Genomic DNA, 26,568 nt, shown 5'->3' with positions numbered 1-26,568 from the left:
TTTGGAGAGTTTCCAGTTGCATTAAAAAAATAAACTCACCTTATGATATTTATTGACTTGTAAATCTCTAATAATATGCTAATTGAATTCAACGCTGTATACTTAATTTACTCAAGGTGATAATTTTCTAAATGTATGTGTGATATTAATGCATTATCTATCTAAGACCAAATTCAGTACATTTTATGACTTCCAAAAAAGTCAGTCCATTAGATCAAAGTTCCCAGTCTTTCATAACGAATTTAATTCTCTACTCTAGTCACTGGGATATGATTAATCAAATAGTGCAGCCCAGTTCCCCCTCCTCCCTCCCAATATGAAGCTGGGCTTATCTCATGAGGAATCTGGTTTGTGAAAATAACATGGCCTAGAAGCTGGAATGAAAACTTTATTTACAGACTTGGAATTTTATTCCATTATAAAATTAAGACCACCATCTAAACCCCCCCTTACATAAAATTGGATGTGGCTCATTTTACAGTAAAACTTCCTATGAAGAAATGCAACATTTTCCTATGTAACTTGTAGTACCAGTATATTTATTTCCTCTGCATGTCTTGCCTTTTCTGTCTTCTGAAGCTGGTGTGTGTGTGTGTGTGTGTGTGTGTGTGTGTGTGTGTGTGTGTGTGTGTGTTATGTTTGTTTGGCAATGTAGAAAGAGCAAGTCCAGTTTCTTGGATTCTACATGTCTTATAAAGTCGTGGCTTGCTGTCTTACAAGCTTATTCTCTTCTTTTAGAGTACCTTTACAGAGTAATTTTAAAGTACACAAGATTTTTTCATAAGGGTATGACACCCCTAAAGTCTTTTATTTATCTATTTTTGATTTTTTTTAGAACAAGAAAAAACAGGAAAATACCAAGTGAAGTTATTTTCTAAAATTATTTTTTGTAGGAGATAAAGGTTGAGTCTCCACTATATGAAGTATTCTTGGTAGCATCTCACTGTTGGTGCTCTTCTCCCTCATTCATAACTTGTTCCACATCCCCTGTCCAAACAGTGAATTGCAGGGGAGGACCTGGATGAGGCCCCCCTTCCTTTCAGCTGTGTCCAGGAAACAAGGCCTGAGTGGGTGTGGAGGAAGAACAAGTCCTTCAAGTCACCTCCAGATCTGTAACAGGGAGGTTTTCTGTCATACCAGAGAATGGAAAGGGGATTAGCTAGGCTCTTCCTACTTCCAGTACCATCCTCTTAGCTTCATTAGCTGCTCCCAATTTCAAAAGAGACTGAGGTCTTGGACAAGGCCTGGGCAGCCTCTCCAAAAAGGGAGGCAAAGTTGAGAATATGGCAGGCCATATAAAAAACTTATAAAATTCTGTTACACTTTGGAGGGGAGATGAATCAAAAAAATTCCATTTTCCAGAATACTGCCAATGATTTGACTCATCATTTAAGACTCACTTTAGGTGTCCTTTCTTCTAGTGAAGACTGACCTGACCAGTCATCTCCTGAAAAAGCTGAACATTCTATCACTTAACCATTTTACCTTCAACATACCTGTAAGATAGTGGTGATTACATTACATTCACAATTGCATCTGGCACGTTCATCTCCCTCATCAGACTGAATTCCTCAGGGACAGAGACTCCATCTTTCACTTTTGTATCCCTAACACCTAGCAAGCCACCTCCCATTAAACACTTAGTGAATGAACTGACTGATTAATTAATAAATTCTCAGTTGATGTCCAGGAGAAAGTGTTGGGGAATAGCAGTAGACGTTTTGTGGGCAGAGCCCAAGATCGTTTTCAAATTATAAGCTTAATCATTTCTTTAACTTTCTGAATGCATGGAGTTGTATGACCAAGTTCAATATTCACATTTATCTTCTTCTAAATAGTGGTTCTCACCCACACTTCGCGTGAAAATCACCCAGATAGCTTTGAGAAATAGCAATGCCAAGACAGCAGGCTGATTTAATCCAAATCTGGCGGTGGATGGGCATGAGCATTTTTTAAAAGCTCTCTTATAGTCATGATTGAGAACCACTGCTCTAAACTAACTGTATGAAGGACACCCAATGTTTTATACGTATGACCCTGTCACTTAACATATACCCAAGATCAATTACAGCTCAGTTTTTGAACGGATTCTGTGAGAAATTGTTAGCTGATTGTAGTCCTTCGATGATCAAAATTTTTGAGAAGGCTTTCGAAATGCAATATTAAGTACATCCCAATCCACTTCCAGAAAATATTACTAATAACTGTATTTAATTATCGTTTACAGAATTAGCCAAGAGCTATGACTTCCTCCCCAGTCTTAGGGTAATCCAGGCCTCAATAGTGAATTCTTGTTTCCTATGCATTTAGAATACTTGTTGCTGTATATGGATACTAAATAAAATCTGGCGTCTTATTGAGTCTTAAGAGTGTGCTCTAGTTGGAAGGTTCCAAAGAAGAAATCCAAACAACTATAGTCAAAATCAAATTAGGTAGTACACTAACTAGCCTTAATTGTTTTGTTTGAAAGATAGGAATGAACGCAGCATTACCAGTGGCACTTAATATCGCATAAAGCACACAAAACTCCCCCTTGCCAGTGGGCACCACAAAGTGACATGGAGGCCACTTATCGTTGTAACCAATTAATTCCAAATTACACATCTAATTCTCAAATCTTCAAGTCACATTTCTACTGAAAGCATTGTTAAATACACAGAACACAGATTATTTTGGTGTTTGCACGGTAATCCAAATACGCATTTGATTCTCCTCAACAGTGAAATAAGGCGGAACCAAATGTAGTTACTTAAGTTCACTGCAGAAATTTGTCAAGGAATCCATGATGTAAAGATACAGTAGTTATTAATCCTGAAGTTCAAAGTGTATGCATTTGGTAATTCAGAAGTATCTGAGTCCTGTCTGACCAGCCTCTCTGTCCTCACTTCTAGTCAAGAGCATGGTAATGCTTTTATGAAAAAACAAGAAAACTGTTTATTAGAAGAAAGAAAGTTTATATTATTTCTCCTAGTAAAGTTCTAAAAGTGATCCTTTTTCCTTTTCAAAAGGCCTTTTACTGGACACAGAAATATTCAATTAAAAAATAAAAGCCATGCATTTGATGAATAAACTTGATATAACATTTCCTAGTTTTCAAATATGATGCAAGTTGTTCTAACTTGTCAGTATTCCAAATCTATCTCTGGTTTTAACGTTTTGTTATTTCTCTTTTTTAACTATAAAGAGAAAATTAAAAGGTGTGCTTGAAATAAAAATTCTCTAGAATATGCACCTGCACTAGTTAAATTAACTAACTCCTGAAACCCATTTAATATCCATGTACAAACTGTCACACAGCTTACATTCTTAAATTAAAACTCTATAAATTACTATGATTCCTACAAGTAAAGGTTAAAAATTAAAACAGCTCAAAAAGTGAGAAGCAAACTGTATGTCACTAGATGGAGACGACATAAAACTAGGCGTTCACATTTCAGTTAAAGCTAATACTATAACTGGAAAAATCTATGTTCACAAATAGTAATAAGGCATTGCTTGTGAAAAGAAAATCTATCAAATAGTTGATAAAATATATATATATATATTTTCCCTTCCAGGTTAACAATATAGAACCATTTCATGGACCAAGAACTAATTCACTTCTCTTTAAAAACAATACTAACATATCACGCAAACATAGTTATAATCATGTCATTCTGGGGTTGCTGAACACTTTTTCCCACGACGCCACGCAAAATTAAGTTTCTATAGTTCAGTCATTTCCTTTTTCTTATCTCATTGCTGAGAGATTTTTGGCACAGTGGGTAAGAGAGTGAACTCTGGAGGCTATCAGTTTGAGGCTCTAGCTCTGCCATTAACAAAGTAGATGACTTTTAGGCAAGTTGTATATTTTTGTCTCAGTTTCTTCATCTGTGAAATGGGGAGAGTAATATATATAGTGCCTATATCGTTTGGTTTTGAGGAAAAAATGAGATAATGCTTGTTAATGTTCAAGCCCTGAGACCAGTGCCCAAACATACAGTAAGCTCTCAAAGAAAGTTAGCTGTGATTGTTATTGTCTAAAAATAGCTATAATTAATAATGCTTTCAAATGAATAATACAAGCTTTTTACACATATCATAAAAGTTATTGGAATTATTAGAGACATCTTGAGTAGTGATGCTGAATAAAAGTAAAAGTGGAATTCCTAAGTCATAGTTGAAAGTATCAATTATATTTATAGAAGATCAGTCTTACTTCCAGCCACCAAGCCAGCAAGAATCGAAAACCAACTGGTCAACATATGTTGATGCAGATGGAAAAAGGCTACAACTGTCTTTAAATTCCCCAAAGAAAGCTGGTGGAGAGCCTTCTGGTCACTGCAGTCTAACCTATCATTACCCGTGCAGTGAGACTCTTTGATGGGTTTCTTGTCTATGAATAATACATATTTTGGGGACAGCTTTACAAAAGTAATCTTTCTTTGATCCAAAAAGACCTATGACTAAGCAAATGCAAAGAAAGAATTACCTCCCAACCACAAAGCAGGGTGGTATCCATGTCGGAAATTGAGGCAACTGGCAAAATTCAAAAGTATTTTTGAGATAAACCGGCCCCACAGTTTATATTCTAGAGAACCAGGAAAATTTCAAGCTTCGAAATGGCTCTTCCCTTAATTTTTAAAAATAAAATTAGGAAAAAGAAATCTGATTATTTCTTTGTAAAGAATTATTAAATAAAAGGGCCTATTTTTTTAGAAGATCTGGTATTTAAAAGTACTTCACAGGGACTTCCCTGATGGCACAGTGGTTAGGAATCCGCCTGTCAATGCAGGGGACACGGGTTCGAGCCCTGGTCCGGAGGGACCCCACATGCCTCGGAGCAGTTGAGCCCGTGCGCCACAACTACTGAGCCTGAGCTCTAGAGCCCGTGAGCCACAGCTGCTGAGGCCCGCACGCCTAGAGCCTGTGCTCTGCAACAAGAGAAGCCCCCGCTCGCCGGAACTAGAGGGAGCCTGTGCACAGCAACAAAGACCCAACACAGACAAAAATAAATAAATAAATTTATAAATAAATAAATAAAAGTATTTCACTATGCAAACCATAGTGGCAAATATTCTTTAAGTTCTGTGAATCTCCTTAAGAGGAATAAGCGTTTTTTCCCCAATGAAATTTAGAATTGTATTTACACTTTGAGTGATAAGTAGCGGATTTTAAAGATTAGTCCTTCAGGATAAGTATAATTAAGTTTGCCTATGGAGTTTCATCTCGAAATGATCTTCTGTATATTCAGATTGTAGCAAAAGAGAAGATTCTGGTTGTTCTCCCGTCCCTGTGACTCCTTCCCCAATACCAGCAGTAGTTAGTGAGGTCAAGTCTACCATCTTGTAATGCACAATGGCTATTTTACTCTCCCAGCCCCGCTGCTGATGGCTTTGAGGGGATGAGTAAGAGGCCCCGACATCTTGTGGGGTTTGACCAAACATTCTTTTCAGTTCACTCTCTGTGATTCTTGGTATAGAATAGCCTTCTTATCCCAAGAGCAAATATTCAGGATTACCAAAACTAAACAATTCAAATACCTACAGACTAGTTAACAACTAAAGTTATCTGACATGTAATGTCATGAATAAATTAAAATGTTGGCAAGAAAAAGTGACCTCCAGAACTGACCTTTGTCACTCATCTTAAATATATGTGCCCTGTTCCCATCATCAAAAACATAACAAAATCAACTTATGATAGACATGTATACATTACTATATTTGAAATATAATCAACAAGAATTTTTCTTTCTTCAGGTTTTAAGAAAACTTACTATAACAATCATTTGATATAACTCTAGAAGGACAATTTAGCAATTAATCTATATGATGTGACAACAGAGCCACTGAGTGCCAAGAAAATTATTTTCTTGCTAAAATCTGCAAAGTTGTTTCAAAAAGGTCTCCTTATGTGTATTGCTTGAGTTCTATATGTGGCAATATATCAGTTTCATAATCAGAAAAACGACATAAATTACATCTTAACATGTATTTCATAAATTTTCTTTATGCAGAAACCTAATAACTAATTTTCCTATATAAATATATATAATTAATGCTTAATTTGTATGTGATTATTCATCGATAGTTTCTGAATCTTTATTTTTAGTTCATATGAATTAGAACTTTGATTTAAAATGTTTAATTTTCCTGAACTCTGAGTTGATCTTCATATCAAAAATCATTTAAAAAATCTACAATTAGCACTTAAGTACATTTAAAAATCTTCAACCCTGGAGATACTTAAATACCATGATCTGTACACAAAATGTAAATGTGTCCATTATCTATCTGCACGTGCATATATATGCAGTATGTACTAACTACACATAAACTTCAAATTCTGCTAACTTATTAAGTTCATTATTTCAGGAATAAATGCAAGTTTCCATTGCTCAGTTTTTCTTTACCGGTACATAAAACCAGGAAAATTGTTTTATGTGAAGAAGACAACAAAACTCTGAATTTTTATTTAGAATCTTTGATAGGAATAGAGGCACTTTAGCAAGTAAAAATTAAGTGCAGAAATATTTACCTATTATGCTTTTAAAATGTGAATATCTACAAAGGAGAAATGTTACATTACTTGGAGAATACAGTTTATCAAATGTCTTTATACAGAATAAGAGTGTATTTGATAGTTTAACTGCTTTTGATTTAATTTAATGATATCAAAGACTTAAGGAAATCAATACTATCTGTCAAGTCAAATAACTGATACTAAATAGTATATCACAATATTTTAAAAAATAAATCCTTGAGTTGAGTAGGAAAGTAGGCTTGTTTTTAGTATATGTAATTTAATGATTATAAAATAAATTTTGTAATTGGAAATTTGATTTTTCATAAAAATCTTTGGTTTATTTTAAACATTCCTATAAAAATCTACTCTTAAATTTAAAAACAATACATTCTGTCCATCATTATAGATGTTGGTGAACTTTTAAATTTTTATTTTTAATGAAAAGTAAATATTTGGTCAAAAATATGTTTGGAAGAAAGCTTTTGGCCTTTGAATATTGTAAAAGTTTCTTAGAAATCTCTTTAAGGCTGAGTACAATAAAACTAGGGCAACGCATATATTCTCAGTTACTCTTAAAAAAAACCTGTAAAAGTGACTATAGTGGCATGTTCTGACACATTCTTTTCATAAACTGAACCCTGTTAGTGACAGCAGAACAGATTGTGTGCATCTGCTGGGAATGAGCCAGATGACAGTGGAAAAACGCACATGGATACCTTGGCACAGCAAATAAAAAATGGAGAAAAAAAAAGACCTGGAAGAGAAAGTGCTCAACTTTAATTGAAACATTCTTTCCAACATGATGAACTTCATCCAACCTCCTCTTGTAGCCTGTCAATTTAACATATAAGAATGTGTTTTAAAAGGGAGGGTCCTTTGTAAATTAGAACTGTTTGTCCTCTCCTTGCACTAAATATTGACTCAGGTTTTGGATTATTTCTTCAAATTATAGCAAATATAATAAGCATTAGGGTAGAAAAAGAGGCCAAACCACTCTACCACAGTCTGGTAAGAGAATGCTAAACTTCTAAAAACCTTTTCAGGTTCAAGTCAAATTTTAAATATCTGGGTTAAGTTCTGAATTATATGGGTAGTATATTGCCAAGTGCTAGGGATATCACACTTTAAACATTCTGCAAATGTGACTATTGTAAATGCTGCTTGCACTCAACAGTCCTACAATATTTGATTTTATGCTGATCTACCACAGCATTGTTTAAACAGTTGGCTCAATAGCGCTAGAGAGGTCCATACATAAAAACAAATGTGCTTCTATAAATCATATCAGGAAGTTCTCTTGGATGCTCTGATTACAATGAAAATTTATTCTATACAGTATACAATGCAAATTTTAAACTGGAGACGAAGTTGTTTAATAGATTAGTAGTCTGACTGAAGCAGCTGCAGTCAAAAAAAAAAAAAATCTGGTGATTAACAGCCATTTTCCAGTAATCATAACCCTGGAAAGGGCTACTAAGCAGGGGGAGGGGGTTGCAGATGGGAATAATTCTCTAAGCCCATGTGCCTTAGAGGGCTCCATCATCTTCATGCAGACTTATTATTACTATTATTATTATTTTTAAATTAAAGCTTTTAGAGGCATCCTTGATTGCAGTGTTGGGAGCTGTCCATGCTGTTTTACCATAGGGAAGTCCACTCTGCAAGTATTCCTTGCACTGAGCACTCTTTAGCCAGGCATTAAAACAGGGCTAGAAAAGAAAGCCAAAATGCAAGGTGCACACTGGAGGGGTGTTATTCAAGAGCCTGAGAATAATTTCAAGTGGTTGCAACTCCACAGGCTGTCTAAATGGGGCAGGCCTCATCGACACTACCTGTCATCCAAAATATGAATTTTTTTTTGAGAAATTAAGTGACTATAAAAGCTGAACAAAAAAGTGGTAAGCAGACTGTGAGACCAGATTTATTCCCATTTTCATCCACATCTTACCTAAATTTGTTTATTTGTGTTATCACAAGGTGTAATCCTCAGGTAAATTTCTGCATTTTCTGTATGTACCACTTTATATTTCTTCTCACATAAAGAAAATACCCAGATTAAGATAAGTTCATTTGTTCGTCATCTCAAAGTTGACAAACTATAATTAAAATGAACAATCCCTCAAATCTGGGGAAAAAAGGATGATAGAAGTGTCTTTTACTTATTTTTTAACTATTCCAATAAAAATGCATTTTATCTTTACAAGTACACAAAATTTATCAATTTATTCAATATCTGTAGAATACCTATTACATGCAGGAGTGATTGTGAAGGAATAGAAAGATGAGTAAAATGACACTCATTCTTCACAAATTAATTTATCTCCACATACAATCAAAATTATGTAATAAGAAAAATAAAGAATACTAATAAATCCTTCAAAAATGGTTAATACTAATCCTAAGAGAAAAAAAAACCTTTAGAACTCTTGGTGAGGCTGTTATCACTATTAAAACCACATAATAACTCTATGTACCTCAAACACTTCCTCCAAACTTAATTTTTGTTAAAACTAAGCAATAATCTATGTGGAATTCAGAACTTTCAATAAATGACTTTTAAAAATCATAGATGAAATTATTTTGTTTCTTTGCTTCCATTTCTAGTTCTAAAAATAATGTGATATTTATCTAATAACATCTGATCTGTGAAAGATTTTGATTTTCTTGGAGTATACTGTACTGAGTGATCATTAGCATTGACCTCATATAACATCAGAATTAGAGACTTGCCCTGAAAGTGACTCAATTTTAATGGTATGAAAGTATTATTGAAAAAAAAAAGTTCAAAATAATTATTCCACCAAGCATTTCTAAGTGATCATCATTGGCAGGAAGATAAAATGATTAAAATATAGTGTAATGATATGATAATAACTTACTAATTACTCATCACTTACTTTCATTTTTATATGTATTATCCCATTTAATCCTTACAACAACTCTAAGATGTGGGTGGTATTATTATCCCCATTTTACAGTTACTGAAACCAAGGCTTTCTGGTGGTTAAATAACCTATCTACAGCCACTAACCAGTAAATGGAAGACTGGATTTTGAACCCAGTTTGGTCTTTGCTCTTAACCATTACTCTGTATTGCTTACAGGTCTGTTTGTCTAATAGCACACATATGTAAAATTAAAGAAATGGTATTAAGTATGGCAATGTGGTCTTCAAATTCTTTATGTCTGCAAATCAAAAGAACTGATTTTCTCTTTCACTTGCATTCATCCTCATCCTCTCATGCTTTTTGTCTCTCACTCTCTTTGCTCTTCCCCACCCATCTCCCCCTCTACACACACACACACACACACACACACACCTTGGAGATTTGGCCCAACACTTCACTTAACATAATCAAGGCCATAATTTGGTTCAACTAGTCCAATAACTGTACCATCTCCTCAGACTTCATAATGCTGTGCATTTTTGCCGTGGACATACCATTCACTGACTCTAAAGCCGTCAGTGCTTCCTTACAAAGACACCATTCTGCAGCCTTTGTTGCTTCAAGATCAGTGTCTGGAGCTCTTTCGCGATATGGCATTGGGCTGTGATGAACCACATCAATCTCTCAAGTGTAAGAAGGTAAGTTAACACCTGAAACAATTCTATGATCTCACATGTGTAGTCAGAACAAGTTAAAAGTGCACTTGCTTTCTCACAATACCAAATATTCTGAAGCAAGATGGGAACTCAGGAGAGAATCCAAAAACAATAAAAACTGAGGAAGAAAAGAACAAGGTCAAGAATTCTTTGATTTCTGAAGCTAAAAAATGAGAGAAGTCAAAAAATATCATATAGTGCTCACACTAACTCAAGAAAGATCAAATAGTTCTAGCAGGGACATTGCCCATTCATTTCAACCAAAGGACGGTAAGGAAACGAGCAATGGTTCAGTGTATCTTACCCGGCCCTTTGCAAATCCATTAATGCCATTGTGAAGTTTTCTTTTTGGTTTATGTAAGGGGGAGAAAAACTCAAAGGTGAAAGAAAAGAAAAACATAGTCAAAATTATTTCCTTAACCTATAACCTAGACGGACTCTAGGTTAAAAGTGGTCTTTTGATAAATACTAGAAATGAACAAATAGATACACTTTTAAAAAAAATAGCCAGGTTTGTTCGTCTTTATTTAGTTAAGAAAAATAATCCTGACGAAACTATGTCTGTGTTTATACCTTTTAAACATGTTTATATTAACTGTTACAGAAGAAGGGTGAAAAGATCGACTTTCTGGACCACAAAACCTTTACTTAAAGACCATGCGACAACTTAGTAAGGTTCGTCAAATGTGAATAGAAATAAGGCAGCTTAAGAAAAGTACTTGGTAATTTACTCATTAACAGTTTAAAAATTTTTAAATTCTTGCCCGGAGAATTACCTACTTCAGGAACCTCCAAGAGATTAATGTTTTAATCAGGTATAGTTTTATAATATTTATAGAGCAAGATAATCCATTTTCGATTAAAAATTTATCCAGTGCACATACTGAACAACTGAAACTTTGCAATGTGTCTAACAATATTTATCCAGTGGTGATGATTCAAATTATCCTACGGTTCAGGAGAATTCCAAGAAGATAAAGAAGTCTCGTACCATATCCTAAATGAAAGCATAATTTTAAAGGTTGAATCTGAATTTTTAAATAGGATGTTTAATTTTCTAAGAAATAAATGTCAAAAAATTATTGACTCCTATGTATATTAATATATGCAAAAAAAAGTTTAACGTTTTTTCCTCTTGCTAATGGGCCTTGAAAGTGTGCCAGGTGTAGGGCACTTGCTTATAACACCTACGGCAAGAATAGGCCATCGTGATCATATTCTTACCAGTTACCTTTTACATTTTAAGATCCATGTTGTGTTAATTTCTTAACATTTTATTAGGAAACATTTGCATCCACAGAAAATAGTTGCTTGATATTCAAACGTAATTAAAATTATCTTTCTTATCTATTTTAGTTTAAGGAGAAATAAAATTAAATTACGTTTAACTGTTGGTCTTATCTGGTAAATTTTATATAGGCAATTAATAATTGGTTTAGTGGGTTAATAAATAAACTAACATTTATATGCTATTTGTATACTATTAAATCAATAATCTAATTTAAAAATAAAGTTGGAACAAATATTTATTATGTAGTAACACTTTCTACTTAAGGCTCTCACTTAATACATTTCTACAAGAAAAGGTTAGTTTTAGAAAGGTGTGCTGGCAGTAATTTGACTACACTTCACACAAATAAGAATTCTACCACTGATTGAAAGGAGCCATGGCAGCTAGAAATTATTTTTTAAAAATCACATTGGTAACGGCTGAAAATGTAACTGGTAATTAAAGACTGGTTTTAACAATTTTTTACTCTATTTTACAAGGAGAAGTATGAGTTTTCAGACTACAGTTTCAAATGCAAAGAATATTAATGCATATATTTAGAAGTTGATGTATTTTGCATAGTAATAAGCACATTACTCACACAGTACCTTTCAAATGAAGAGCATAAACCAAATCTGAAAACTAAAGCCCATATTTTCTCCCTTTGTATTTTGACCTAGTAATCATTAAAAGTGTGAGTGTTTATCAATAAAAATTACTGTAGTGCCACGTATTGTGGTAGAACATTGCTATTTCCCGAGATAAGTACAAAAACCATTCAATGTTAATTTGCATCACAAAATGACCTAACATATCTGGAATATAATGCACAGGCTTCATTGAAAAGAAACCATTATATTTTTCTCTGCAAAACAAAAAAATACAGACATCTGATTGGGCCTGCATGTGCTGGAGGAGGGGGGGTGGGAAGAGGGCTCATTTTCTATCTTACACCTATTGTTTTAGGCATTCTAAACTGCTCTATGGGAAGAAAAAGGAAACATACTGAATCCACTTTGCAGTTAATGTCTTAGTGATTTAAGAGGCAGAGTTTTCAAGTTATAGAAGGGAAACGTTATGCTTTTCCTTTCCCAAAGCGATTGCCCAGGAAGAAGGCCCTCTGGTCCTTAGCCTACGCAAGGGGAAAAAAGGACATTACATCGGGCTGAAATCACTCCGAGACAGAAGAGGGGAAGTTTATGATGTGGCACTGTGCGCTGTATCTGGTCTGCAGCCAGGAAGTTTTCATTTTGTAGCTCTGCTGCCAGTACCTGCCCTGCATATTCAGGAATAAAAATACATCAGAGCTCTACCTCAGAAACTGTGGATGTTACAAAGAATTAAAAGAGTTTATTTTTCTTTCTTTATCCTGAGTGTAATTACTGTTTTTAAAAAGAAAGAGCTGAAACTATAGTAACTGGAGGGTTTTTTTCCCCCTTTTTAAACTCCTCAAACTACCTTCCCACAAAGCCATTTAAGTTAAATGGTACATTTACAGACTCACCTACATGAAGGATATAACTTAAAACATCTGCTTAGACACATACGTTCTGTTCAGATACAAAGAATGTGGCAAAAAAATTGAAAAGTATAGGGCCATTATATTCTTAAAATGTGTGTTCTTCTATATGTGTGTGTGTGTTCATTCATTAAAGAGATTTTTGACTGCAATTAGGTAGTTGGTCCTATAAAGGCTTCCTTGTGTGACCATGATTTCTAAAAATAAAATGCTCCGGTGAATATTTCTGCTAAATAATCACATCTTCAAAATTACTTTAAAGAAATCCCAATCCCTCATGTTACGTTCAGCAATAATACCAGCTTTCCATAAGCCTTGGTTGTATACCTCACGTGTGGTCAACAATTAATTAGAAGGTTAAAAAAAGTCATGTTTACTCTATTAAGTAGTAGACTAATTTCCTTGTCTGTCCCCACTTATTTACATTCGTGAATCTATTTTCTAATTTTGCAAATAAATAAGCATATCTAAGCCAAAGCTGCCTATCTTCAGGGTTCGGGGAAAGATGCATTCTCTTGCTATCATTCTAACTTGCTGAAAGAATCACAGATGTGTGAAAAAGCGAGAGGGATAGTTGTGAGCTGTTTTAAAAAACACTTCGCATTCTATCAAGACCATATCTACTGCTTTTTATATCCAATATACTAGAGATCCATGGTATCTAAGAACAATTTATATGAATTCTTCCTGTGCATCTTATCTATGACAACAAGATACAAGAGGAAAACCAGACCACACTCGGGATACTATTTGGAAAAAGCAGGTTCTCAGCAGGGACTGCTGCAGAGATCAGTTTCTCGAGTCTCTAGAAACAAGTTTAAGGTACTTTACTTAAATCATTACTAGAAGATTTGCACTGTCATTCTACATGAATCGCAACCACTTGCAAGATGAACAACATTGCTCCATTCATTTCAGATTTACAGCATTAAGAATTAATAAAGTCTCTATAACATCTGCATTATTAAAGAGTAATGATTCCTGTCAAAATCTGCCCATAATAAGTTTACTGTTTTTATCGCTTGTAATACCACCAATTTCATTTATAATGTCCTCAAAAGATAATCTTCATGTATACTTTGAACTTTGTTTACGACTGGTTATATTTTTTAAATAAATACAGAGATTTAACTTAGGCAATACAATGACAATGTACAACAAATGCATTATGGTGATGACAAATGAATGCTACTCATGTTATCACCTCAAACCCAAATATGTATACAACAGGTATCATATAATTTCCATACTTAGTAGGAATATGACTTTCCTTTTTGTAGTTAATGTTAAAATAATACCAAAGAAATGTGAGATAATGCTATATTGGATAATCTTTTTCATAATCTTATTTTTTCAATGGTATTCTTTGTTACAGAATTTTCTTTAATTATTTTTCTTGCACAGACAAAAACAACTAACGTAAGAACATTGATGCTATCTATTTATTCTTAAGAGAGGTAGGGAATGGGTGCTTTTAGCTCTCTTTACTTCTTTATGCCTCAATACATCTGTAAAATAGTTACTACTGAAATCTTCTTTTGAGAAAAATTAATTCTAGTGTACTTTATAGAAGTTAATATTAAAATAACAAAATTTTCAGACTTTTTTCAGCATAGACTTTTTTCAGTGTGAGAAAGGTTATCAATAAGAACTGCTTTTAAGAAAAACCTGACAGTTTCCTTTGCTCACTAACTATAGCACATGATTAGAAATTATTTTCTTTCTCATGCTGTTATTCACTTACATACTGCATACTTGCTTCAATTCTCCAAGGGAAGAAATGTGGCTCTTGTGGGAAAGGTCCACCCCTTTCTACATGCTTGCTTCCTTGAACGAAAGGAACACACCCCCTAACATTCTTTGAAATGTGTCCAACATGCACAGAATTGGAATAGCACTGTATTACTGACCAAATTAGAAAATCTTAAATGAGAGTCAAATATTGTTAAAGTGCGTGTGTTTTGAATCAGGACAACTAACTGATGCATACAGAGGTAACGGAAATGAACTACGTTCAGTCTCAGCCTAGTGTCTATGTTTGGACGCTCAGAACGCTTGTTAGTGGACGAAATCTGTGAGTGTTTTTGTGCACTTGTGTGTGGTATGACAACTCAGGAGGAGGCCCATAAATGTTACAGGTTTCTGAGGGCATCCTTTGAACTTAAGACATTAGGGGAATGCCTCCTCTCTTTCATAAATACTTTAAAGAAAAAATACTCAGAAACTGAAGTATCTGTCTTTCGTAAGCAGAATCAGAAAGTTGTCTGAAATCACAGAAGTGCATGAATATTGAAAGTCTACGCTCACCATCCTAATGACAGAAAACTCACATCAAAGTTGGTATCCACTAACTTCCACCTCATTTGACAATTTTCTGGTCATGAGAAATTGTCTTCCAACAAGTTTTCCTTCTATTATGTAGAATACTATGCTCCCAAAGCAAGTTTTTTTTAATTGTTATTTTCTAATAAAGAGACACACTCCATACTTGTGGGAATCTGTGCATTTATCTTTACTTTTAATTTTCCTAAACCCTCTTTTTTTTTTTTATTCCATTTTTACATAGAAATCTGCAAGTGTAAAGACACAGTGTGAGCAAAATTTTATATCTCTTTTAAGGTATTCCAGTGTTTAAATGAAACGGTTAGTCCTTTTGCAATTTGTTCATGAGGCATTTGCGGATGAGCTCAGCTCTATAATTTCCAGGCCTACAAAATGGAAGCTCTGCTACTCCGCCTATGTTTTTCACTTGGAATAAGAGTGGATATAAAGTGAATATATAAACTGGACCTGAAGGTAATAAACTTATTAAAAACTTAATAAGATATTGTTATGGTCAAAGAAAACCTGCTAGTGTGTGCCACAAATCCACTCAGATGAAACACCTCATTCACTGGAACTTCCTATCTTATTATAATAATGCACAGAAAATTAAACACATAAATATTAATTTTATGTATCACAGAAGATGTAGGCAATGAAAATGCAATGTTTACATTTATGGGTGACTCATTAGTGTTTTATTGTGTGAAACACTAGGAGGCATCAGTTGGGTAAAAAAGGACTTCAATTTTTAAAGAAGCAAGAAATTACTGTAGAGTTGGATGCGTAAAGAGTAGGGGTTTTCAAAATGTTATTATGTAAACCAAAACTTTATTCTCTGAAATAAACTCTCTGAAAACATCATATCTTGTAAAGAATGACCTTTATAAAACATTCATGAAATAGATATAATTTGACCAATAAACACCTATCAAGATCTATTTCAAATGTATGGATTCATTAACTATGTAATTCCACATTTTTGTGAAGAATATATTTGGTAACAGAATAACATAATGGCTATTGACTACCATGCATTTTCTGCTCGGTTACTCAATACCATGAGAGTATCTTTTATTTCTGGCAAATTCTGTTTTGTGCTCTCTACAATGCCTCTGAAAATGTCTACTGCAATTAAGACGTATAATAATAACTTTCATATAGCATCCAGAACTTTAAGTCTGTTCAGAAGGAAGTGATGGAACTTAAAATGAAAGCAATGAGGATGTGTATAAAAAGTACACATTTTCTCTTATTTCACTATTGAAAGCCTGTCATTTGAAAACTGAGTTTTCTACTGTTTGAATGGCTCTTCATAATGATGAAGCAACAGGGTCGTGGTACACTTATCTAGAAATCATTTGAAATTGGAGTGTCTTGCCGTTCCTCAACAATCAGCTTTTATCTTTGACCTATCAAAATAACATGTGAACTGCATAATCCGCCTTTTGTAAGGTGCACAGACTCTGTTGTCGCTCCTGGTTTTGTGAATCGCCTCTGTAATCTGGTTTGATTTCCTAAAGATGACAGATCTCGGTGAACAGTCAGGCTTTACTGAGTACAGGGCAGTCCACGCGCCCATGAGATTAAGGTACAGTGCTGAGGACGGGGATCTTAATCACCTACCCTTCCACATGCAGCACATAGACTGAGCACCAGTGATTAAATCTTTTCATTATGTCCAGGCAATCACTGCATTCATAAAATGAATATGTGCATTTTTATAAGTTTTAGATATTAATTTGTGTGGTGTTTTCTCAGAGGATGTGCTTTGGAAAACAAAAGTAGAACTTTATTAATAGTCTCTTTAAAGTCCACTCTGTGATCCTTAATTGCATATGAAATTCTTCCATGTTGTTCTGAATCATGTCCCTGAAGCCAGGGTTCTCTGTTTAATAACTATTTTTTTGTTGTTATGAAGCACAAGTGTCGCTGCACAGATATTTCCCCATTTTTGTCACTTTCTGAGATTTCATAGACTCAAAATATACCGCACGTAGAGTTGGGAAATAAAACCACAAAATATACTACAATAAACAGAAGAAAGTTTTGAAATATAATGTCAACATATGCCGAGCAGTTATTTAGCTCAGTTTTTTATAAAAGAAGTTTAAATACAATAAATCACTTATTGGAAAGATATGGTTGTAGTGTTATGCAATTTATTGATTTGGTAAAGTGAGGGCCAAGGAAGAAACTCACAGACATCTGAAAAATATAAAACATGATGCTTTTCCAGGATTCGATTTTGAATCATTAGATAGCTCTTTTCCCTAATGGAATGAACCCTTTCCCCCAAATTTTGAAAATTGAATATGTTTACAAAAAAGAAAAGAGGCAAGGTACAGTAAAGTCCTTGTTATTTAAATTTCATGTATTTAATGTTGATATGTTTTTGTTCTGAAAAGTTAACATATATGATTGCATACTTTTAAAGTATGAACAGCTCAGGAAAGCTGGAAAATTGACTTTTTATTATAAAGTGCTCATTTGTTACTTAAACCCCAGAAACAGAGTAAAATTTAATAAAAGTTACATCTTTAATATTCTCTTTCACTATATTCCACAGCAATCAGAATGTAAATAGAGTAATTAATGAATGAGGTAACATACTGTCTTTAGTAAGAAGTCTGGAAAATATGCCACAAATACTCCAAAGCCGTGTGAATTACATTAGTAAAAAACAGATTTTTATAAAGTTTAGTAAAACCTGAAGTAAGGATAACTGCCAACTATTGTCTCCTTAACTCGACTAGGGGACCATATCTTAAACAAATGTTGAGTTTAAAGTGTGTTTTGATGAAAACTTTTAGATTTGAGTTAGAAGTCTAATACACAGCCAAATATACTTTCCTACGAACAGAATGAGATACTTAGTTTTAGAGATTTTTTTCCCCTCTTGAGATAGGACATTAGACATGTACATCTTTTACCTGTCAAGTTCTGAATCTACTTGCTTTAGAACTACCTCTTTAACTTAATAAATAATTTCATGCATACACTGGAAGACAAAAATATGGTTTATTAACTGCCTTATATTCAACCCAAACTCCTTGTGCCATATTGGTACATACTCAACATTTTCTAAGACTGGCCAAAACTGATATTATTTTTAAAATTAAATACGATGTTTTAGTTTCAAATTGGAGATTGTCAATCTCTTTAAAGCTAAAATTAGTATGCATACAGAGGTTAAATGGGGTTCACAGGTGGTCACATTTCCATGTCCTACCAAGTCTCTAGGGATTGGAGTTATTATATTCTACATAAACATCTTTACTCTGCAACCGCAATTCTATTGCAAGGTGCCAGTGAAAAAGAGGCTGGTCACTCTTTTTGACTGGTATAATGAGGTAGCTAGAGTTCCTTTTATAGCACTTAGAAAATACAGGCAGTCACTAACTATTTCACAAGACAGTTACTATTAGAGTTAGTATCAGATTCACAATAGTAAAATGCACTTTGTGTCAAAGCAATTCTCTACTGAGGACCGTTAAAGAACTGGCAGACAGCCTGATTCTGCTTTATACTGTCAGCATTTACATATAAAGGAATTTTACACAAAAGACACACATTCTGAAAATGTGAAGAAAAAGGGCTTTTCTCCCAAAATGGTAACTAGTGGACCTAGAATAGTCAGACATGTTTCAGACATACAATTTCCTTTAAGAATGAATAGCCATATTCTGGGAAGGAGATAACACTAACATTAAATTTAAATACTTGCATAATATTTAATAACACAATAAACAATGTGCCATGTCTACATATACTTCCTTTGTGCCAAACTTTATCACTGAGTTTGGTAACTTTCATCCAAAGTCCAAACAGAAGGCAATTTAAGTGACTTAACCTTATTTGTTTTTAAACAGCTATGTATTTGACTTGACATAAAGAGCAATGCACATACTGAAATCCCAACAAGAATTGTGAAATGTGTAGACTACCATGGCCAGTGTATTACTTTTTGTCTACACCAGTTAAGAAGCCCTCTATCAAGCCAGCACTTTGGTAATGGAAGGAGATGCACAAAGGTATACTCTGACAGACAGCCATGCTTTAGCTCAAACTAATCCCAAGATTTAGTGGCTCAGAAGCATAACCCAAAGCAAATCAGTCTTTGGTGGGACTCATAGGAGCATCTTTCCACAGTGAACTAACGGCTAAATCTTAAGGCATGTACTTCAAGGTCACAGAACATTCTGTGAAATATTAAAGTCCACCAGGCTCCACATGCTCCACCATATCAAACATGCTAATGATGTGAACTAACTTCATGAAACTTTAAACACACTGATGTGACAAGAACGAGTCAGGAGTGATTTCAATAACTGATGGCAAACAGATAGGACTATCTAAAAAGTTACTTTCAGCAACACACAAGGAAATCATGGAATCTAAGAAAAGAACGCACAACAAGCCTCAACTTCAAGCCTTCAAAGAGGCACAGCGATAGACCCAGTGCAGTGGAATATATTGATGCAGATTTCAGAGACAATACCCCGGCTATTTCTATTTCCTGGAGAAATGTCAGAGGTACTTACATGAAGGAAGAACCGATCAGATTAGTCCGTGGGATATTTTCCTTTCTTAAGAGAGAGACAGAAAAAAACAAAAACAAAAACAAAAAAACACAACAACAACAATAATCTTTACTTCGTCCAGCCTTGAAGTGCTTCTCCACCTGATTCAAACATGCAGTCACGGCGACCCACACAGAACCTTCAAAGTCAATCCAATAGCAGCCCGAAGATGTCTGGGTGTACGCGTGTGCTCAAGTGTCTGACTGCGAGCAGAGCGAGCAGAGAGCTGGAGACGATGTGTGTGTGTGTGTGCGCGCGCGCGCGCGCGCGGAAGGAGCGCGCGCGGGGGAGGCGCGCTCGGGGCCGCGCATTCGCGCGCGCCGAGGCCGCTCCAAGGAGCAGAGGAGGGGGAGGAAGGGGAGGAGGAGGAGGAGGAGAAAGTGGCTCTCAGCGGCCCGCAGGATTAAAAGTAACCAGACTCGTCCAGAAAACTGCGTCCAGGAAGGAAGTGACAGAAGACGAATGGGAAAAGGCGAGCCGCTCTCAGCCTTTGAAACATCGCGTAAAAAAGGCGGGGGGCGGGGGGAGTGGAAGGATGTTGGGAGGGGAGGCGGGGGTGGCAGAGAAAACGGAGCACGCGGCTTGGGGTTCTAAGCAGCACATCCCATGAAGTGCCTCTTGCCTTCTTGTCCTTTATTTTATTTTGTCCTTGCCTTTGCCTTTGCCTCGCGCTGCCTTCTTCCTCTCTCTCCCTCACAATCCCAAACCGTTGACTCTCTCTCTCAAGAGCTGGAGAAATCATCAGTTTCACTCTTGCAAAAGGGGGGCGGGACCAGACCTCGGAGCATTTTAATAAAACAAACATAACAGCAGTTCCCTCCTCACCCCTCCCGTCTCAACTAGATTGATAAATTACTCCACTACACTACTTTAATTATGTATATGGTATGCAGAATAAATCACTGAACATCAGTACCTCAATCAAGCACTTTTAAATGATAATTGCATCTTGGTGAATCAATCTTTCCATTCCTGACATTTTGCTAATTTTAGTTTTACGGTGGGGTAATGGCACATGCCATACGCAAACCTAATGACAATTCTTTATTGCTCGAAATGAAGACAACGCCGCGAGCGGCGGCTCCCTGCTCACTGCCGGCGCCGCCGAGGACGCTCGGAGAACCGAGTCTCCGGCTGCTGCGCGCTCGCTCCCCGGGGACGCTGCGAGCCAGCCTGCAGGAAAGTCCTTCTAAAGTCGGGATCTTTCCTCTGACCAATAGGAGCGCGACCCTAATAGTTGCTCTTGTGACTTCCCCCCCGTTTGGAGACGCGTTAACCACTTCGTTCTTCCACCGGTCCGAGCGCTCCTCCGTTACTCACGCGTAAAAGCCCCAGTCCAGGATGTCTGCAGCACTCGATTCCAGCGCGCTTTTCCTTCACGCCCAGAATACGCGGGTTTCGGCCCTGAGAGGCTGGAGGGCTAGAAAGGGAGCCGAAACGCTTCTCAAGTGTTAGTAATGTACAAAATAATAAAAGGATTACCAGTATTTGAACTCTCGACTTCATCTCGGGGCCATGAACTTTCTAATCAGGTTGGAAATATTTACCGAGGCGGCAGCTTCCTCGGAGATTTCCCCCTCCCTTCTCCCACAGTATCTCTTCCACACCTTACTGGATTTTATCCAAGGCATTAACATGTAAACTAAACCAACTTCCCAAATGCATTAGGCTTCCCTATCCGATAGCTGATGACTTCACTTATCCTGAAGAGTTTCAGCTGCACAGGAAGCAGCAATAGAGACTGATAAGGAAGATACTTATATTAAGGTTTAAGCCCAGTAAATACTTTTCCTTATCAAAAAAAAAAAAAAGGTTAATATTCAAGATTTAGGAAAGGCTACTAGGGATTGAGCACCTGCCCTCCCTAGCCAATGACACCACGCCCAATAAAGCCAAAGATAAAATATACCAACTAGTACACAAACCATGAAAAGATAAGATTACATGCCAGTAGAACTATAGACTATATAAAATGTTTAAACCAAGTTAAAAAATTTTAATATTGTGAAAAGAAGAAGAGAAAATACATTGGGGAGATAAAAATACTGAATGTACCAGAGTACACAATAGTAGTATACTGAAATATCTAGCTAATTAAAGATATTTCCTCACTTTAAAAAAATTCCTCTCAGCACTATGTGTTTAACTCAATGACTAGTTCCATTTCCCGTTAAATTCTGCACTGTGCCTCCAGACTATTTTAATGCATGAGGGCAGTGTGAATCAAAAAGCCTCCTTCTTCATTATAGGGGCTATTTGATCCGAGTAGCTTTTCTCAGAAGAGTGGGCTTAACATTTAGGTGTCTGCCCCAAGGCTTCACTTGAAAGGGGAAGGTTGATTTTACAGGCAAGTACAACTAGATCTGAATAATCTTCAGGTTTCTGGCTCATCACCATTGTGACTATCAGCCCAGAATCGATGACTCTTTTGCCATTGTTATAGGAGAGCATGGCAAACTGTCACAAAGCAAAAACTATCTGAAATACTGCTATTTCTTGCCGATTAGTATCTACAATATATTTGTTTGCCTGTTTACTTTTCATCTGGTGAGTTTGCTACTACCATGAATTCATTTTAATAATATGGCAGAGATAATCTGTATCAGGTTTTCATTTAAGGTACAACTTCAAAAAAAATGCAAAAATTTAAAGGTGCATTGACATTTTGAATACTAAGATATGTCTATACAGGGTGGAAGTTAATTTTTCGAGATTCACAAACGTCCTGACAAAGCAAATTGTTTGTAGGAACATTTGTTTATTGCCATAATGTCTGAAATTAACATAATGAATTGTAACAGCTTATTTTACATGAGCAAATAAGACATAGGCAATACATGACTTTCACCACAGTACTCTTTAGTTTTATTTTCCTTCAAAAAGAAAACTGTTTTACCTGTTAACATTTTTAAGAATTATTTAATAATAAACATTATAACAAACCCATAACTACCAATGATAATACAAGCATTCTAATGTATGTATAACCCCACATTGTGGATAGTTTGAAAATAATTTAGATCTGGATTATACCACAGTTGGCCTTTTAAAATATAAGATATTCCCCTCAGCAGATTTAGCTTCTTAATTATGTGTGACCTAAGTTAATATTAGCATTTGTTTCCCTCCCATGAGCCTTTATAGTTGAAGTGGAACAGAAGTGTGCAGAAATATACATTAGAAGAAAGCCACCTGAGACTTAAAATTATTCACTGGTAATCCACAAAGTGGTTAATCCAAGACATGCTTTGTGTTCATCTTTAAATACTTCTGAATTTTTTTTTATTTAAACCAAAATCATCCTGATCCTTGCCACCAAATGGTACTTGGCTAGGATGAGAGTATTTTCTGGTGTCAGGAGAAGCATGTACTAGGTGTTAGGAGGCCTGGATTCTCCGGTTCAAGATTTGTGCCTAACTAACGAGCGTGTCCTTTCTGGGCTTCAGTTTGCTTACGCGTTAAATGATTTCTCCAATCTATCCCAGTTCTATGATTGGAAAGTAGAAAATTCTTATACCCTTTAAGCCAATTGGAAGCTAGTGGCCTATCCTGTTAAATAAAAGGTGACACTTCCTGTAAGAGAAAATGATGTCTGGGACTGATGTACTATTTAAACCAGCTTTTTTTCTTCCCAATCACCAAATATTTCCTTCATTAAATAAGTATCATAAGTGCTTTATGAAACATGTAAATATATATTAACTTGTTTTTTCCCCCCAAAGAATCGTTTAGCAATATATGTAACTAAAGTGCCACAGAAGTTACAGAGAGCACGACTCTCAGGATTTAACTCCAGGGAAAGCTCATTTCTAATTTCTGTGCAGGGTTGCATATCATCTTACTCCACCCTCCACTTCTTACTACTTCCCTACATTAAATCAGCAGTCTACCTGTGCTCTGGGTCTGCCTGCTTTTAAGCTTGGCCCACGCTGGGTGTAGCTCTTGAAGTGAGCTTTAAAAAATTATTCTAAAGTAAGCTGGGGCGGTTGCCACAGCAACCCACCCTAAAATGAAGCAAGTCTACAGATTAATCTACCCCTCAATATTATTCAACTGTATAGTATCTGTTCTTCAGCCAGAATACTTTCAACACAAACATGATAACTGAACATATAAGTTCTGATATAAAAAGTAGAAAGATACAAATTCCAAGAGCATAAAAAAATGTTGTATCTTTTTATAGTTATAGTAGAGATGACATACAAAACTTGCCCTGAAATGGATTAATTGTAAAACAGACTTGCAAAGGTATGCCCTGAAAGGTGACATGAGAGCTTTAAGCAAAGTGGTGTAGTATCGCTATATAATAAATCACCTGATGGTTATGCAAGACTCTATCACTTTTATACATGTTAACATTATAAATACCTAATGACAAAGAGTTTGGCAGTTTTACCTTTATGAATTAACTTTGTGATGGGTGATAACAAACGTGAAGCACTTACCACATACACATACAGTCATTTGCCTTCCATTCTTCACTTCATCTCTTCATAGAAGTTACTTCACAGTTTGCAACTCTTCTTTGGCACCTTAAAATGCAGAAGTACAAGGTAAATAGTTAAAAAAATTTTTTTAAAGAATGTTGATCTCAAAATACATTCAGATTAATTTATTTCTAAAACTTCTAATCTGAACTAACATTAATGTTAATTCCAATTTTAAACCAAATGAATGTGTATTGAATATAAAATAATTTAAATGATCATTAATTTTGATAATACCTATAACCTGCAATATAAATAGTGCCAAATAGTTAAATTTCAAAAATTCTTTAGGTACAGCCTCAGTCCATGCACAGTATACACCATATGGACTGCTTGTGATTGAGAATCTGCAATATAAAATGGATTTGTTATTCCAAGCCAAGGTTTAATCATATCCTTTATCTCATATCTAAAGATCCTATATTTACCTTTATTTTTGTATATTTTAATATCTGATGAAGAATTGTACGGAAGAAAGTCAAATCCATCATATTCCAGGCTAACAAAATTTGTCTAGTTGGGATACTGAAGTTGCAACTACAGTTGCTGAAAGGGCTTTTTTATATGCTTAAAAGCCAATTTTAATACTTTGGGATTAATGATGTCAATTCAGTACACTTAATGAATTCTATTACCAATAATACCTGATTCTTCCAAGGAGTGTTTAACTGTTCTGAGCACAGACAAGTGCTCTTGTGTTCTAGTCTCCGTTTGAAGCCAGCTTTCAATGACTTTGAGCACACAAATGGACTTTTCCTTGGTTTCAGAATGGTCTAGTCCTCCCAACCTTGAGACATATCAGACCATGAAGGTCAATAACCATTTTCCCATTTGCATTAGCAAGAAGACTTTTCATAGTCAAGAGTCATTAAGACTTATAAAGCCTCTATATTTGGGTTGACATTCTTAAGTATTTTTATTTTTAAGTTGCTTCACAGTCAAGGAGAAATGAAGAATTTTGGCCACTTTTATTTTAGGGGTGTTAGCTGAGTTTAGTCTTTTAGACTCAGGCCCACAGTGAGTTAGTCTCAACTTGGTAGTCAGTACTAGGTGACCTGGTGAATTACCATTCTCCCAGCTCTGCTTGGTTTTACAGTCTATTAAGTAGGAATCATAATACACATCTCCCAGGGCCTTTTCACCTTACAGAAATGCAATCTTCATGAAATAATGTCTGAAAGCTATGTTAAAGCTTTTTAAAATGCCACTACAAATTATGATACATTTCTTCCTTTTCCTAGCTCAGTATGCCCAAATAAGGCTTGATCACTAATTTTCTTGCGAATGTGTAGCTCTTTAAAAAGTATCCATGTGCATGGCTAAATTTAATAGACTTTACCTTTTATCTACAAAATTGTTAAATGTTCTTCAGAACATTGATTCTAACCCATTTCTTGAAATATCACAGAACCCTTCAATTCAAAGAAAGGATTTTCACACTTCCCCCTTTAACTGTTTTTTCTAGATACCTCTATGTGTGTGCCCTTTAATTTTAAAAGATCTTTACATGGGATCGGGGTAGGGATGGGGGTTAAAAATACCGCCCTGCGTTTTGGCGCCCACTCCTTTGTCTGGGAAGAACAAGGCTGGGATTCAGTCCGGACAGCCCCTTTTAAAGACCCAGACCCGGGACGCCTCTGGTTTCAGCAGCTCAGTCCGCTGAGTTATTGACTGCGGGCAGCAGCAGTCCCTCAGGTTGATTTGTGTGGAAAGTGAATCCTCGCTGGCTAGGCGTTCAGCAGAAGCGCAGCAGCCGCAAAGCCAGCCAATTATTGCCGGTCCTCCCCTCTAACACCGCTCTCACCACCTATACCCTCCTTTCTGTGTCGGTCTCCACTTACCCCCACCCACTTTTCCCCGCGCGGACGGAGCTGAGCGGGGGCTCCCTCCCGGGAGCGTGTCTAGAGCTCGGAGGCAGCTGGTAGGGGGTGAGTGCGCCACGTGCGAGCGCCCCAGGCGAGGAGGAAGCGGGCTCCGGCCCTTCTGGGGGCCTGCTGGGCCTGGGCGCGCGGAGGGGAGGCCGAGCTGTCTCGGCGGGGCGTGCACCGGGTGGCGTCTAGAGCGGGGAAGTCACCGCTTGGGAGCGGGTTGGCGGGGGAGGCAAACGGCCGGTGGCTTGGCGAGGAGGCCGCGTGGCGGGCTCCCGGGAACGGAGGAGGACGCAACGGTGGTGGGTGGGTTTTGGAAACGGGCGGTGGCGGCGTCAGGGGAGGTGCCCTACTGGTCTGGTGGGGGGACCTGGAGGATATTTACCCTCGGTTGGCGAAAGACGACCCC

At 36.2% G+C, this 26,568-nt stretch overlaps 2 protein-coding genes and 1 long non-coding RNA gene across 12 annotated transcripts in view; 2 read left to right on the top strand and 1 right to left on the bottom strand.

Moving 5' to 3' along the window:
* MEF2C (myocyte enhancer factor 2C) overlaps window positions 1-26,568 on the bottom strand; it is a 165,983-nt gene that overhangs the window by 125,069 nt on the left and 14,346 nt on the right. For 7 of the 9 annotated variants that reach the window (XM_082458148.1, XM_082458146.1, XM_082458150.1 and 4 more), the window contains exon 2: window positions 24,250-24,336. The gene's annotated coding sequence lies outside the window, so the exon portion shown is untranslated. Of the gene's footprint in view, window positions 1-19,765; window positions 19,983-24,249; window positions 24,337-26,568 lie in introns of those variants that run through there. The other 2 variants (XM_082458151.1, XM_082458152.1) reach the window with 1 other exon arrangement.
* Window positions 19,917-21,228, top strand: LOC309658984 (uncharacterized protein; the record flags this gene model as incomplete). The annotated part of the gene is made up of 2 exons (XM_082458296.1): window positions 19,917-20,306; window positions 21,025-21,228. 2 exons carry the CDS (start codon window positions 19,917-19,919, stop codon window positions 21,226-21,228), a joined length of 594 nt encoding a protein of 197 aa, XP_082314422.1.
* The window catches only part of LOC309659020, a 159,387-nt gene continuing 157,161 nt past the window's right edge, over window positions 24,343-26,568 (top strand). For both annotated transcript variants that reach the window (XR_014262506.1, XR_014262507.1), the window contains exon 1: window positions 24,343-26,219. This is a non-coding gene — a long non-coding RNA (uncharacterized lncRNA). The remainder of the gene's footprint in view (window positions 26,220-26,568) is intronic.

Source organism: Balaenoptera physalus (assembly GCF_965194825.1).
Source record: "Balaenoptera physalus genome assembly, chromosome: 3".
Classification (NCBI taxonomy): Eukaryota; Metazoa; Chordata; class Mammalia; order Artiodactyla; family Balaenopteridae; genus Balaenoptera; species Balaenoptera physalus.
The sequence above is the reverse complement of the archived record's forward strand: the minus strand, read 5'-3'. Positions and strand labels throughout refer to the sequence as shown.